At 42.4% G+C, this 15,676-nt stretch overlaps 1 protein-coding gene across 4 annotated transcripts in view; it reads right to left on the bottom strand.

Moving 5' to 3' along the window:
* Window positions 1-1,708: 1,708 nt before the first annotated feature.
* iftap (intraflagellar transport associated protein) overlaps window positions 1,709-15,676 on the bottom strand; it is a 100,780-nt gene continuing 86,812 nt past the window's right edge. For 2 of the 4 annotated variants that reach the window (XM_070899657.1, XM_070899654.1), the window contains 3 exons: window positions 7,305-7,435; window positions 5,649-5,693; window positions 1,709-2,165 (listed from right to left, as the gene is read on the bottom strand). In XM_070899657.1, coding sequence (XP_070755758.1) covers window positions 1,992-2,165; window positions 5,649-5,693; window positions 7,305-7,435 — 350 coding nt within the window. In that variant the 3' untranslated portion in view covers window positions 1,709-1,991. The remainder of the gene's footprint in view (window positions 2,166-5,648; window positions 5,694-7,304; window positions 7,436-15,676) is intronic. The other 2 variants (XM_070899655.1, XM_070899656.1) reach the window with 2 other exon arrangements.

Here is a 15,676-nt window from a genome sequence, read left to right as displayed (position 1 = left end):
ATATGCTACAAAATGCCGATTGATGGATAAAGCAATGATAAGCTTAAGCCTTTCTGTTATTTGTGAGGCGTTCAATTTCCACCTTTGTAAGCAAATATTATGTGCTACCAGAAATTACTTCAGCGCTTGGCAAGTAATGCCCAAAAATATATCTGTATTAGTGTGAGGACGCCTTCCTTTGCTGTCTTACCACAAGCATGTATATACAACAATTTAAGATGTAGTTATGTTATTTGGCTTATCTAAAGCTCTGGAATAAAAATCATGCATCTTCAATTTGTTCAGCAATTGCTGAAATAAATTCTCATCCAGCTACTCATATCTTTGAGCAATTTCCTTTGCTCCAAGTTAAACGCTGTCAACTTGTGTGTGGATTTCTTAAGCAGAATTTATTATCTTATATTTTAATAGCTGTAAATGTTGCATTCTTGAATGCATTTTTTTGCTTGAAATACAAATAAGCAACAGAAAAATAAAGCCTTATTTTCTCAGCTCAGGTCCTCTATTTACCAAGCTGCCGCTGATGAGTAAAGATAAGCAGAGCACATTATTTCCTCTTTTGCTCTTAGGGTTGGGTAATGTGGGTGAGCACATTGGAATAATTGTAATGAAACTTGGCAGAGATTAGGAATAAACAAGAATTTGCAGCTAAAGCAATGATGTGCAACAAAAACAAGCTCACCTTTATGCAGCACATAAGCTTAAGACCACTGTTCTAAGGAGCACAATATTCTGAAATGTACAGAATAATGTAAAATACGGCATACTTCTACTACTTACATTTCAGGCCAAGTTCCATAATTTCCCTAGATCAGTATAAAATATATATTGTGTGATTTCCAAGAAACCAAATGTGGCTCATCATTTCACAGAACTAATTGCATCAGTCACTATAACGTCTGTGAGCATTTCATCATGTTTCAATGATAACAAAGTACATTGCCTGGTGACTAGCATGACATCTACCATAAGCAACAAAAGCACAAAGCCAAGAGAAAGAAATAAAGTCACCTCATTAATCTCCACTGTATAGTACTTAAAATAAGATTAGATATTTGGGAGTGATTTGAAAGTTACAATTTTATCTCGGGGTTCAAAGAGCAATTATAAACTGTGCTTGTGGTTTATGTCATTAGCTGAATTTCTAAATGAAAATACTTCCTGGATATCAATTATTCTCCATGGGGGTGTTCCTTCTTTAAAAAAAAACTTAAACATTGATGTTTTTGTTAAAATTACTTACAGGAGGAATTTCAGTACCTATAAGAAATAGGATATAAAAAATAGGAGCCATTTGGCTCCTTGAGCCTGCTTCGCCATTTAACAAGATCATGGCTGATCTGATCATGGACTCATAACATAAAAACATCCAGCATGTTCACAGTAAGTTGCCATTACCACAAACAGTGACTAACAACAGAAATAGAAAACCCAGACACAAATAATTGAGAACAGGAGTGTCAGTGTTTTGTCTTTGTGGCTATTTTCGTACATGCCATTGAGCCCCAGTTGTTACATTGAAAAGTTAAATGAATGTATCCATTTAATTTGTAGATATCTCAAAATGCTGACCTAATTTGCCCAATGAGAAAGGAGTGCTATTTCTTTCCTATGCAACTTACTCCTATGTTTCTTTTTTTCTATAAAAACAAAATCAGTTTCTGAGTAGAAATGGGTAGATGGAAAGAACTGAATACACACTCATATATTGTAAATACCAATACATGTTTAATAGGATGAACTTGTGCTCCATAGTACCCAACAAATGCATCACATGTTCATATGAATTCCTTCTGTCTATTTTAATGATTTAAAATAAGAGTTATGATCATTAATAAAACATTAAATTTGTTAATATTGCACAGCATGATTTCAATCCATAAAGGTTCTTCTTGGGGTTGAAAATTTCTCACTCCCAAATTCTGCTTCACATTGGTTTCCAATCAAAAGTCATGCAGTCTGGTTGACTACAACAGGAAATGACAACTGCACTACAAGTCAAAATCTTTTAGCTTTGCTGCATTAGAATCTCCACTTTCTCGCTGCTGTTTTGAGAAGGCAGAAATAGTTTTTAGTTCTTCCTCAGTGTATTTGGGCTTGAGATAGACACAGTCATAGTCAAAATCTTCGTCCAATGTGAAAGGCTGGACATCATCTGTCAATACCTGATGAAAAATAAAGAGAGGTGCGCTTTATTGCTGGCAACTTCTGATGGGGAACATGACCTTCTTCTAATGAAACATGTCACAGATTTTATGTTACAATATGGCAAGATGTCAAAATATGGATACGAGAACCAACTCAGCCCTGAATCAACATAAAACATTGCTGAGTGCTTACAGGGATCAAAATAATATTTTTAGAAATTGCAAGCTGTATAAAACCTCTGAGCACCCTCATGTGCATAGATCTTTGAAGGTGGCAGGATATATTGAGAGAGTAGTTAGCAAAGTATATGGGATCCTGAGTTTCATAAATAGAGGTAGTGAGTACAAAAGCAGGGAAGTTACGTTGAACCTTATTTATAAAGTTCTGGTTAGGCCATAACTGGAGTATTGTGTTCAGTTCTGGTCACCACACTTTAGGAAGGATGTTAAGGTCCTTAAGAGGGTGCAGAGGAGATTTAGCAGAATGGTTCCAGGGATGAGGGACTTTAGCTACAAGGTTAGGTTGGAGAAGCTAGGGTTGTTCTCCTAAAAACAAAGGCGGTTGAGGGGAGATTTGATAGAGGCGTACAAGATTATGACATGTTTAGATATGGTAGACAAAGAAAAGCTGTTCCCATTAGCTGATGGTACAAGGACACAGATTTAAGGTTTTGGGCAAGAGATAGAGGGGGGATGTGAGGAAGAACTTTTTTACGCGGCGCGTGGTAATGACCTGGAACTCGCTGCCTACAGGGGTGGTGGAAGCAGAGATGATCAATGTTTTCAAAAGGAAATTGGATATGCACTTGAGGGAAATAAACTTCCAGGGCTACATAGATAGAGCGGTGGGAATGAGACTGACTGGATTGCTCGACGGAGAGTTGTATGGACTCGATGGGCTGAATGGCCTCCTTCTGTGCCGTAATGACTATGATCACTGGAATTTTCTAGCAATAAAACTAATGTCTAAAGAATATATTTTTGCTTCTTAAACAACTCTCATATCAGAATCCAAACAAAAACACCTACTGATGAAACCCGCTTTATTCTCACACTGGCTTTTTTTTTACTCACATTACTAATTAGAAGAAAACATTTCTTTTGGGAGAAGACAGGAAATATATCTTAATTCGTAAGAACATAATAGGAGCAGGAGTAGACCATTTGAATCCTCGAGCCCGCTCTGCCATTTAATAAGATCATGACTGATCTGATCATGGGCTCAGCTCCACTTCCCTGCCCACTCCCCATAACCCTTTACTCCCTATTGCTCAAATCTATCTATCTCCGCCTTAAATATATTCAATGACCCAGCTTCCACAGCTCTTTGGGGTAGAGAATTCCACAGATTTACAATACTCTGGGAGAAGAAATTTCTCCTCAGCTCAGTTTTAAATGGCAGCCCCTTATTCTGAGACTATGTCCCCTAGTTTTAGTTTCCCCTATGAGTGGAAATATCCTCTCTGCATCCTTGTCGAGCCCCCTTATTATCTTATATGTTTCAATAAGATCACCACTCATTCTTCTGAATTCCAATGAGCATAGGCCCAACCTACTCAAGCTATTTTTATAAATTAACCCCCTCATCTCCAGAATCAACCTAGTGAACCTTCTCTGAACAGCCTCCAATGCATGTATATCCTTCCTTAAATACGGAGACCAAAACTGTACGCAGTATTCTAGGTGTGGCCTCACCAATACCCTATACTGTTGTAGCAGGACTTCTCTGCTTTTATACTCCATCCCCCTTGCAATAAAGGCCAACATTCCATTTGCCTTCCTGATTACTTGCTGTACCTGCATACTAACTTTTTGTGTTTCATGCACAAGGACCCCCAGGTCCCTCTGTGCTGCAGCACTTTGCAATTTTACTGCCAAAGTGGATAACCTCACATTTTCCCACATTATACTCCAGCTGCCAAATTTCTGCCCACTCACTTAGACTACCTATATCTCTTTGCAGATTTTGTGTGTCCTCCTCACAATTTTCTTTCCCACCCATCTTTGTATCATCAGCAAACTTGGCTACATTACACTCGGTCCCTTCATCCAGGTCATTAATATGGATTGTAAATAGTTGAGGCCCCAGCACCGATCCCCGCGGCACCCCACTAGTTACTGTTTGCCAACCGGAAAACGACCCATTTATTCCAACTCTTTGTTTTCTGTTAGTTAGCCAATCCTCAATCCATGCTAAATATAGTACCCTCAACCCTGTGAACTTTTATCTTGTGCAGTAACCTTTTATGTGGCACCTTATCGAATGCCTTCTGGAAATCCAAATACACCACATCCACTGGTCCCCCCTTATCCACCCTGTTCGTTACATCCTCAAAGAACTCCAGCAAATTTGTCAAACTTGATTTCCCTTTCATAAAACCTGGCTCTGTTTGATTGAATTATGCTTTTCCAAATATCCTGCTATGGCTTCCTTAATAATGGACTCCAGCATTTTCCCAGTGACAGATGTTAGGCTAACTGGTCTATAGTTTCCTGCTTTTTGTCTGCCTCTTTTTAAAAATAGGGCGTTACATTTGCGGTTTTCCAATCCGCTGGGACCTCCCCAGAATCCAGGGAATTTTAGTCGATTACAATCAATGCATCCACTATCTCTGCAGCCACTTCTTTTAAGACCCCAGGATGCAAGCCATCAGGTCCAGGGGACTTGTCTGCATTTAGTCCCATTATTTTACTGAGTACTACTTCTTTAGTGATAGTGATTGTATTAAGTTTGTCCCTCCCTATATGATTATCCACTAGTCAAAAGATGATGGCCTGGAAATTGGACCACTTACCGTCACCCGTTAGTGGCAGATTCTTGGAAAAAAATAATGGCCACCGCTCTAATGTCCACCTCTGGCATGGAACTCAGCAGCAGTGTCCCTGGACATGCAAATCTGGAGAGCGTAACATCAGTCGGCGTGCAATCCCGACTTAACGTCACGCTCTGCGAACTTGGACCTTTGCGTTGAGTTTAGCGCTGGCTCTTAATCTCGCTCTGAAAAGCAAGCATGCAGCAGCTGACAGTTGCTAACAGCACTTCTTAAAGGGACACACACATCTTTCAGGTAAATTTTCATTTACGCTTCTGGACTGGACTTTTTATATTTTCTTGAAATAGTGGTTTGATGCAATAGATGTTAAAAGTATTTTAAGTATGTAGGGATTGCTGCTGGATACTTGCAAGGCCTCGGATTGCAAAAGAAGGCTGCTGAGAAGACTGGAAATAGTCAGCAGGTCAGGTAGCATCCATGAAGACAGAAACGCCTTAGGTTGAGTTGTTGCCTGACCTGCTGAGTATTTCCAGCATTTTATGCTGCCATTACAGATTTCCAGCATCCGCTCGTAGAGCGAAGAGAAGACGCAGAAGAGGAGGAAGCAGAGAGAAGAATGCAACCCAGGCAGCCCCTTTCTGGCTGGGATATCAGGAAGGAATCATCCTCCTGCAGTACCAGTGACCACAACCTCAAGTCCCTTTTCAACATTTGTCCCACGCCTTACCTTCCATCTGTTACTCACCATCACAGTGTCCTCTTGGTCATAATGCTGAAACAAAAGCCACCACAAAGCAAACTTTACAATCCAACTTCATACATCTGTCCATCCAATAGAACATCAAGAAATCAACTATGGCATTCCCTTATTGACTGTTTTGTATGTGCCTTTGCCTATCCTGTGATCCCACAGAGTGCTACCCCAGTGGCTGCAGCATGGCTAGTGGAAGGCTGCTGACTTTCAGTGGGGGACACTGCAAATGGCCTTGCAGGTCGACCTTGAGGAGCTGGGAGTGTGAAATCGAACGTTGATGTTCCTTCTACTTCTTCACTCTCCTCTCCCCCTTCCTGATCAACTACTGGCTGGCCACGCTACATTTCTTGGGTGTTTGAAATGAGGAAGGATGGCGTTGTGGTGAGGGGAGGGCAGGAAAGCAAGAGGTGCATGCGAGTAGGAGGATAACGTATGGCGTAACCAGCATCTTGTATTCTTTCAGCCCCGCTACTGGCCCAGGGCTCAGCAATGCTCCTGACAAAAATAGCCAGCACCGGCTCCTTCAAGGGGGAATGTGAAGCGAGGAATGGGAGGCGTGCCTTGTGTATGGTACAGATTGCTGGTAGGTGCGTAATGGGGTGATGCATAATGGGGTGAGGGGGTGGTGATGAGCAGTGTGTGAGACTAGTGATGCAGTTGGTAGGAGATGGCTTTTGAAGATGCATTCAACCAGTGGTCTGGGATCATGAAGCTTCTTTGGGCATTGCAGTCAGTTCATGGGGGTGACACTGTTGGCAGTGATGGCCTCAGTGATCTGGTCTCACATCGTTATTCTGGAGGACCTCCTGGCCCCGTGGGTAGAGGACCTCTCTTGCAATGTTGACCCCCTGCACAAAGCTGGAGTCCCGCGTGCGGGACCCTGGATGCCCTTGCCTGGCTTGCTGAGCCATTTGTTTTGAAGCACTTTCCATATTTTTTTTAGTGCGGAAGGCAATTCAGCTTTAAAGAGCTGAAGACTGCCATTTGGGAATTCTTTTTAATGTCGATTTTTTTTCCAGAGGTCAATTGAGCGCTAAGGGCTAAAAACTGCCTAGTTTTAAATGATTTTTATTTGTTCCTATTTAGAAGGCAGTTCCCTTTTAAGGGACTGCTCTGCTTTCTAAAATGACAGACTTGCTTTAAGAGAAAGCTGTTCTTGCTGCAATGACACTGCAGCCACGCTACATTGGGCCTCCTGCTGAAACTACCGCCATGAAAATCAGCCTTGCACAGTAAGTTTAGAGCTGTGTTAATGTTAATTAGCAAGCAGTACCAATATACTGGTGCTGCCAACACCATTAATTTCGGCAGCTATAACAGCGGCCCGCGGTGCCACTGGTAGGTTTCCAGTATTCTCAAATTTCTAGGCCAATAAGTACTACATCCATACAAAGTTCAGGATAAAGAGTTCATCCACAAAGTATTTTGGATTTGAATTGTTCAGGCAGGCAGAAGCAAATGCAGTTTGGATTTGAGCAATATGCAAGTTTAGCATTCAGTCAGAGTAAATCAGCAGGTCACAGAAAATATGATCTGTGGGCAACAGATATGCAGCAAGGAGACAAGCTACTCTACAGCAGTGTAAAGCCTTTAAAATATTTTTCAAACGGTCTGAAAGAATTAACATACCTGGTCGTGCGTTTTATTATTAAACTCTTCAACATCTGGATTCACTTTGAAGTCAAGTGATGTGTGCTTACATTCATATTGAGAATAATCTGCAGGGGTCTCTTCTATTTCACCTGGGAGTACATTTGGTCCTAGATTCAATGGACAGTAGAAGATAACACAAGTTGGAAATGTTTATAAATATTTAAGCAGAGCCAAAATTTGGCTAATACAACATAGAAAGGAGAACATCTAATCAAATTCAATTAAAAAAATCACTGTACACTATAGGAGTCAAATTTTCTTTATATTTTGAAGACTACTAGCAACATAAATAGTTACCTATTATGAATTTGCACCCAACGCCATTGAGGGAGTACTATTACCAAAGGACTAAAGGGGTTCAGGGAGAAGGCCCACAAACATCTTCTTAGGACAACAAAAGTGACCTTGTCAGCATTGGCCAGATCCCGAGAATTTTTTAAAAATTGGAATCAACTAATTGAGGATTAATGCAGTGCCTTCTCAACAAAAATAACCAGTATTTCAGTTTTAGGTTTAGTCATTGAACTACCAGACCTCTTCTTATTCCACATATTCCTGTGATCCTACTTTATTATATGCATTGAAATTTGATTGAAATTTGTTGCAAACTCCAACGCACTGTGCACTGGAGTAGTAGGAATCTGCTCACCCTTGCAATTCCCCACAAGGCAAGCTCTCAATATTAGTCATGCTGTCAGCAAGAGAGTGGTATATTCCCACAAGGATTGAGGAAAAATATGTAGCCAATTTACCTTAGGGCACACTTACAGCCAGCTACAGAACAATATTGGTAAGAAAGAACAAACTTGCATTCATATAGCATCTTTCACGATCCCAGGACCTCCCAAAGCGTTTCATGACAATAAATTATTTTGGAAGTGCTGTAATGTAAGGAAACATGACAGCCACTTTGTGCACAGGAAATTCCCACAAACAGCAATGAGATAAATGAACAGATTTTCTGTTTTAGTGGTGTTGGTTGCAGACACTGGGAGAACGCCCCCAGTCTTCCTCAAATAATGTCATGGAATCTTTTACATCCACCTGAAAGGACATAATGTCTTTTCCTAATGACAGCACCTCCGACCGTGCAAGACTCCCTCAGCACTGCAGTGAATTGTCACTCTATATTACTTAAGTCTCTGGCTTATGGGCTTCAGCCCACCTTCTGACTCAGAAGCGAGAGTGCTATCACTGAGCCAAAGTTGACATTAGAATACTAGAAGTGGTTATCCACCTGTCCTTCCAACTGGGAAATAGTTTATAGTGCGTGTGATTTTTAGTTAAATATATATAAAAACCTCAATAAAGAGAGAAAAACTCATCTTAAATTAGGATAAAAATTAATTGTCCAAACAAATTTTAAAATAAGTATTCTCATACATTGTTATTCTCATTCTCCATAGAAAAGCTGCTATACAAAATTAAATAAATATAGATTATATAATAAAAAGAACATTGTTCTTTAAAGGAGCCGACAACAGCTCCCAGCTGGGATGCTATATTTTAATTTGAAATTAATGGAAACATTTCACAGATGATGTTACCTAGCATTCCACCTCAATTTTAAAAAAATTAGATGGGGAAGGATGCGGGAAGAAAAACAGAAGTTATTTGCAAAAAAAAAGATTCATGGTGACATGACTAACTTTAATTTGGTATTATCTCCATGGCCCTTGTAATCAGGTAATCAGGAAGGCGAATGGAATGTTGGCCTTCATTACGAGAGGGATGGAGTACAAAACCAGGGAGATCCTGCTGCAACTGTGTAGGGTATTGGTGAGGCCGCACCTGGAGTACTGCGTGCAGTTTTGGTCACCTTACTTAAGGAAGAATATACTAGCTTTGGAGGGGGTACAGAGACGATTCACTAGGCTGATTCCGGAGATGAGGTGGTTACCTTATGATGATAGATTGAATAGACTGGGTCTTTACTCGTTAAGAGTTCAGAAGGATGAGGGGTGATCTTATAGAAACACTTAAAATAATGAAGGGGATAGACAGGATAGAGGCAGAGAGGTTGTTTCCACTGGTCGGGGAGACTAGAACTAGGGGGCACAGCCTCAAAATACGGGGGAGCCAATTTAAAACCGAGTTGAGAAGGAATTTCTTCTCCCAGAGGGTTGTGAACCTGTGGAATTCTCTGCCCAAGGAAGCAGTTGAGGCTGGTTCATTGAATGTATTCAAATCACAGATAGATAGATTTTTAACCAATAAGGGAATTAAGGGTTATGGGAAGCGGGCGGGTAAGTGGAGCGGAGTCCACGGCCAGATCAGCCATGATCTTTTTGAATGGCGGAGCAGGCTCAAGGAGCTAGATGGCCTACTCCTGTTCCTAATTCTTATGTTTTTATGTTCTCTCTCCCGCCCCCCCCCACCCTCTCTCGCTTTTCCCGACTCACAGTCTCTCTCTCTCTCTCCCAGCCCAGAGTGTGTCTCTCTCTCTCCCTACCACCCCCCCCGTCTTTCTCTCTCCCCCACCCCCCGTCACTCTCTTTCTCTGCCCCCCAATCTTTCTCTCCCCCCCTCCAGTCTCTCGCTCTCTCTCTCCCCGCTCCGAGTCTCCCTCTCTCCCACTCCTCCAGTCTCTCTCTCTTCCCTCTCCACCCCGTCGCTCTCTCTCTCTCCCTCCACCCCCCCCACAGTCTCTCTCTCTCTCTCTACCCCCCCCTACAGTCTCTCTCTCTCTCTCTCCCCTCCCCCCACAGTCTCTCTCTCTCTCTCTCCCCTCCTACAGTCTCTCTCTCTCTCTCTCCCCTCCCCCCACAGTCTCTCTCTCTCTCTTCCATTCCCCTCTCAGCCACCTGCCGATTCTCCAGCCCTGCTCTCAGCCGCCTGCTGCTTCTCCCTGCCGGCCGCCGCTCTCAGCCACCCGCGGGCCCTCTTGGGGCCAGATGGATCGGAGGTTCGGCGCTGCCCGGGCCTCAGAGCTGCAGTGGAGGCAACATGGTGATGCGGGACTGCTCAGAGGCTCGGCACAGTGGAGGCTACATGGTCGACGGATCGGAGGATGGATCGGCGCTGTGGATGGGCGCATGCGCAGAAAAGGGTTAGTGTAAATTGCGCAGGGGGGCGGAGGGAGACAAGTTGTCCACATCCTCGATTCTGCGCATGCGTCGGGAGACACATGCGCAGAAGGGAGACTTAGTACAAATAGTTACTCCGCAAATGAAAACACAACAAAGGCAGTATACGCAAATACACTTCCCAGTGGCTGCCATAAAGTGACCACCAGTTATGTGTAGAGACATGAGTGGCTGATTCACCCTCGCTACCAGGCGAAGGAGGTAAAAAGCCATTGAACATGTGGAGGGAAAAAATGTTGAATGAATGTGGGGACAGGATAATGTCAAATTAAAACACAAGGGGCTGGATTTTCGGCTTTCCTGATTTCAGGCCGTTAATCACGACGGGTGATAAATATACAGACTGGAAGATGTTTGCGCAAATTCGGCAAAAACTGAGGATCCATGCTCAGGGGCGTTAAACCAGGCGTTACACAACGGACTTTGTGCGCCCGAGCTGAAAATCACGGAGTTAAAAAAGTTTAGTGCCCTGCAAAATAACGTATATTGTGTGGTTTTATTTTGGTGGGGGGAGTTTTTGTGACTTTGTTGTAGTAAAATTTATGATTCATCACTTGCCATTGGTGTCTTGTGCATCATTCCAATGTTCACCGGAGATGTGCCTTTATTGGGGTGCATGGCTTGTCCAGTATTAACTCCATCCCTCAGTTTCCTCCATTTAGGAGAGCTGGTCCATTACGAGCTGGCGACATGCAACTCTCGGTCTGGCAGCATCTCCACGCTGCCTCCCCCAAGGATGGGCCAGGCTCCTCTTATTCATCTGCCTCCTCCTCCTGAGATGGGCATGCACTCCCCACTGACAATGCCTGGCCCCTCATGATGGCGAAGTTGTGCAGTATGCAGCACACCACAATGAATTTGGATATCTGTTGAGGGGAGTATTGAAGGCTGCCTCCAGAGCAGTCCAGGCATCGGTCACAATGTAGGAGATGGCAATCTCTGTCAGCACTTCCTTTCGGAAGCACAGCCTTCTCGCACACTGCTCCTCAGAGAGCTGGAGGTATGAGCGTGGTGCCTGTAAACCCATGGGGGATAAGCCCTCCTCCCCAGATGTCATCGGCCTCTCCTCATCCGTGGGCCGACATGGCCAAGAGCCCTTATTCTAGCTTGATGCTGCCTGGCGAAAATAATAATGCCCGATTAAATTTTCTCACTCACCTTTTAAGGGCACTGTAATGGCAAATAAAAGTGCCGTTTGCAAGTTGGAGCTTCACGCAGCGTGATTTGCGCAACCGTTGCAATCAATGTGACCTGCGATGTAGGATCCTCATCCCTCCATTTAATAATGCTGCCAATACCTCCTTTTGCACCCTGGGAACATCTGGATTTTCAGATGTTTCCTGGGGCGGGCGATAAATGAGGCGTTAGGGCCAAATTTTGCATCGGGGTGCTAGCAGAGCATTGCACGACAACTGACGTCATGATCTCAGTGAAACTAGAGGCCGGGCCGATAAGTTTTTGCGCCGCCGCAAATCATGAGCCAAATTTACCAGCCAGGTGCTAAACTTGGATGCCCAGCATAATGCCCAAAAACGGCATTTACCGTCCCACCGGGGCGCAAACCAGCACAAAAGAGCCGAAAATCCAGCCGAAGAGCTTCATATTCTCCTGACAAAACATATTTCCTCACCTACTCTTCAGTACTATGGTGAACCAGTCCATTTTGGGAGAGGTTGGGGTGGGGGAATTATAATGAAGAAGTTAATTTGCTATTTGTCTGAAGTGATGCTATAATATTTAATCTCAGCATGTTGTATGAATTACTAGATTCTGCTATGATAGCCTAGAAAAGATTCATGGTACAGGTATTACATTAATCCTCAGAGGTTTTGAAGCTTAGCTGGCACAAATTGGATCTTATAGCCAATCAATTACTGACTATAGCGTTGTTCATTTTAACACGAAAAATTATAGAAGACAGCGGTTAAACAAAAACAATACAGGAAATTAATTAACATAGCTAGACAATTATGCAACAAAGTCAACATAGGGACTTAGCCCAAGATTATTCCAAAGTAACATATATTCATAAAACAAAGAAATAAAGAAAGAACTTGCATTTATATAGCACCTTTCACAACCTCAGGACATCAGGACATCCCAAAGCACTTTACAACCAATTAAGTACTTTTGTAGTGTCGTCACTGTCCTAATGTAGGCAATGTAACAACTCACAGCAAGGTCCCACAAACAGCAATAAGATAATGACCAGATAATCTGGGATTTTTTTTTTTAGCAATGTTGGTTGAGGGCCAAATATTGGCCAGGACACAGGTGAGAACTCCCCAGCTCTTTTTTGAAATAGTGCCATAAAATCTTTTACATTCACCTGAGGGGGCAGATGAGGCCTCGGTTTAATGTCTCATTTGAAAGACGGCACCTCCAACAGTGCAGCACTCCCTTAGTACTGCACTGAAGTGTCAGCCTAGATTATGTACTTAAGCATCTGGAGTAGGACTTGAACCTACAATCATTTGACTCAGAGGCAAGAGCACTGCTACTGAGCCCGGACTGACACTCGCCCCTTCCTAACAATGTAAATTGCTGAAGAGTTGCTATTACTTCACTTGTGATTTCAGGTATGTTCCCGCACAACCTGAAATCAACAGTGTGTTGACATTTTGTTGCATGAATGTCAGAATGTGCTGTATTTTTTTATATAAAAGAAAAACAGAAAACTCAAACACCCAAGTTCAGTTTAATGCAAAGTAGTGTTTGAGCGCTTGGCCATTGTACATAAATACTGTACATCTTTGAATATTGCAACTATAGTTGAACAGAGAGGTGACATTAATCTCCTTACAAGTAGAATATGGAAGATGAACATAATCCCCAATTATGTTCATATTCCGCAATAATAATGTTTAATCACAAATCCCATTTAAAAGAATCACCATATCTTACCAGTACTTGCTGACAGCAGATGCTACCACCAACTCATAACCAATCATGCATCACACAGCTGCTTGGAGCTACACGACTGTAACAATGGATGATAATTCTAATTAAACTACTAATTATATCCTCAGCAGAAGTCATTCATTATGAACAGGAGCTCAGCAGCCAATACCAAAATGTACTCTGGGTTCCTGAGTGCCAAGAGATATAGGGAAGAGTTTCTGCTCAGGTGTGTTGGTTTCTGCTGCGCAATTCGCCTGAAATCGGCGTAGCTTGCGCAAAAGATTGTGGAATTTTAAGCGTAAATTATGTTCAGCGAAAATCAACTTTCCGCAATCTTTTGCGCTAGTCTAAAAACCATTGCGCCAGATGCCGACCCTGCTCCCAAAACTTGCCATGGCCCCAGGATGAATGAATCACCATTGGGAGTTTCTGCTAATTGCGCTCATTTGCAGGCCTTCAAGGTGCCTCTAAAAATTAAGCTGGTTCTTTTGAGCACAAGAACACTAATAGGCAGGTTTTAAAAGCTTTTGAATGTATTTTTTTTTAATTTACTATGAAACTGACTACTGTACCCCAATATAACTAGCAAATGGTTCTGTATATTTTTCAGAAGTCATTTTCAGTCATTTAATATCAGGTTACTCACAGGTGTTGGATTGACACTGATTAAAAATTCCTATTTTTGTGATAAATCCATTTTCAGTTGCATTACTCAAACTACACCAAGTTAACACCCTTAAATACATCAAGAAATATTTTTAAAGCTATTTTTTTTTTAATTAAGTTTTAAAACACTACCCAATTGTGTTGGTTCATGGCAGATTTTGTGTTTGATGATATGCAAATGAGTTTGAGCGGAAACGAGAGAGAAAGAGAGAGAGAGAGAGAGAGAGAGAGAAAAAAACACCTCTCAAAACTCTCCCAATTTTGGGTGAAATTTGCGTCCGATTCGTTGATTGAGCCCAAAGCAGAAACTCTACCCCAAGATATAGTTAAGTTAATAAAGAATGAGGACTTTAAAATAAAAGTGTTTTGGAAGGGGAAAAGGTGCGGGAAGGTCTTTTGTGATCTACAACATTGATCACTGACATTATACATCACCTCTAGAGAATCAAACTGGTGATGAGTGAGCCCATCAATATTAAGCAACAGCAGTCATGAATTACAAATGAGAAACCTCCAATCTATTATCACATTCACACTATGGCTCTAGATTTCAATTTAATATGAACAAAGGACATATTGAAATAAAGTTACTAAGTAAACTGAGAAAATTAAATAAAGTGTGAGCAAATCTGAATAATTCTTTCCTCATTATTTAGAGTGAATTCAGACCAGCATGATAGTTGGTATTAAGTTAAAATAGTAACCGTAAATATTTCTAGAGTGTAAAGCATCCTGGCATTGTTGAGAAGTTGGCCATACTGGCCGGAATCATTACCTTGGATCTGGCATGCGGGCCACGTAGCGTGTTGGTAACCCGAAGATGTGAACAGCGCACTTTGCAGTGCGAGTTATACTTAATGGACCCGGCCCAATTAAATGGAGCGGGTCTGATGACATCATCGATGATTTGTTTCCAGTGCAGATATTTAAAGCAGCCTTGCACACATCTCATTTGAAGGTTGATGGAAGAGTGAATAAGTTGGTATCCAGAGATCTGAGTAGCATGATAAAACTGATAAAATTGTGGGTCATGGAGACAAGGCAGAGGGATGCATCAAGATTCAACTATGCCTCACTCGCAAATCTGGTGCAGGCAGTAAGAGCATGCAGGGAGGTCCTCTTCCCTGGTGATCAACGTAAAAGACCACCCAAAGACACAACAAGGGCATGGCTGGAGACAGCAGAGGAGCTCAGTAGCAGGGATGTGGTCAGGAGGACATGGATATAGTGCCGGAAAAGATTCAATGATCTCATGACATCAGAAAAGGTGAGTGCAGCATGTGCCTGTCACCACAATCCCATCACTCTGCCTTCCCAAGTGTACTCCTTCACATCATTCCTCACACCAACCTACCTTCCAGGTCCTCCTATCCCACCTTGTCCATATACATACTCACATTCCCATCTGACTAATCATCACTGACACTCAACCTCATCTTAATGCAATCATAACAAGTAACACCACAGAAGGAAGCCATTTGGCAATGTCACGCCACTCCCTCATGGTCACCCTCTACAGATGTAGCCCATCCATTCCTTACACTTATTCCATCACTCTCACTCAAAGTTCTCTTCTTTTCCTCCTTGCAGAAGAGAGCCCAGAACAATAGGGAGAGGCAGAAAATTGGAGGTGGCCCTCCAGTCTTCAGTCAATTGATTCCAGCAGAGGAGAAGGCCCTGGAGATTGCTAAAGTT

The sequence above is a fragment of the Pristiophorus japonicus genome, chromosome 14, assembly GCF_044704955.1.
Source record: "Pristiophorus japonicus isolate sPriJap1 chromosome 14, sPriJap1.hap1, whole genome shotgun sequence".
NCBI classification, from domain to species: domain Eukaryota; kingdom Metazoa; phylum Chordata; class Chondrichthyes; family Pristiophoridae; genus Pristiophorus; species Pristiophorus japonicus.
The sequence above is the reverse complement of the archived record's forward strand: the minus strand, read 5'-3'. Positions and strand labels throughout refer to the sequence as shown.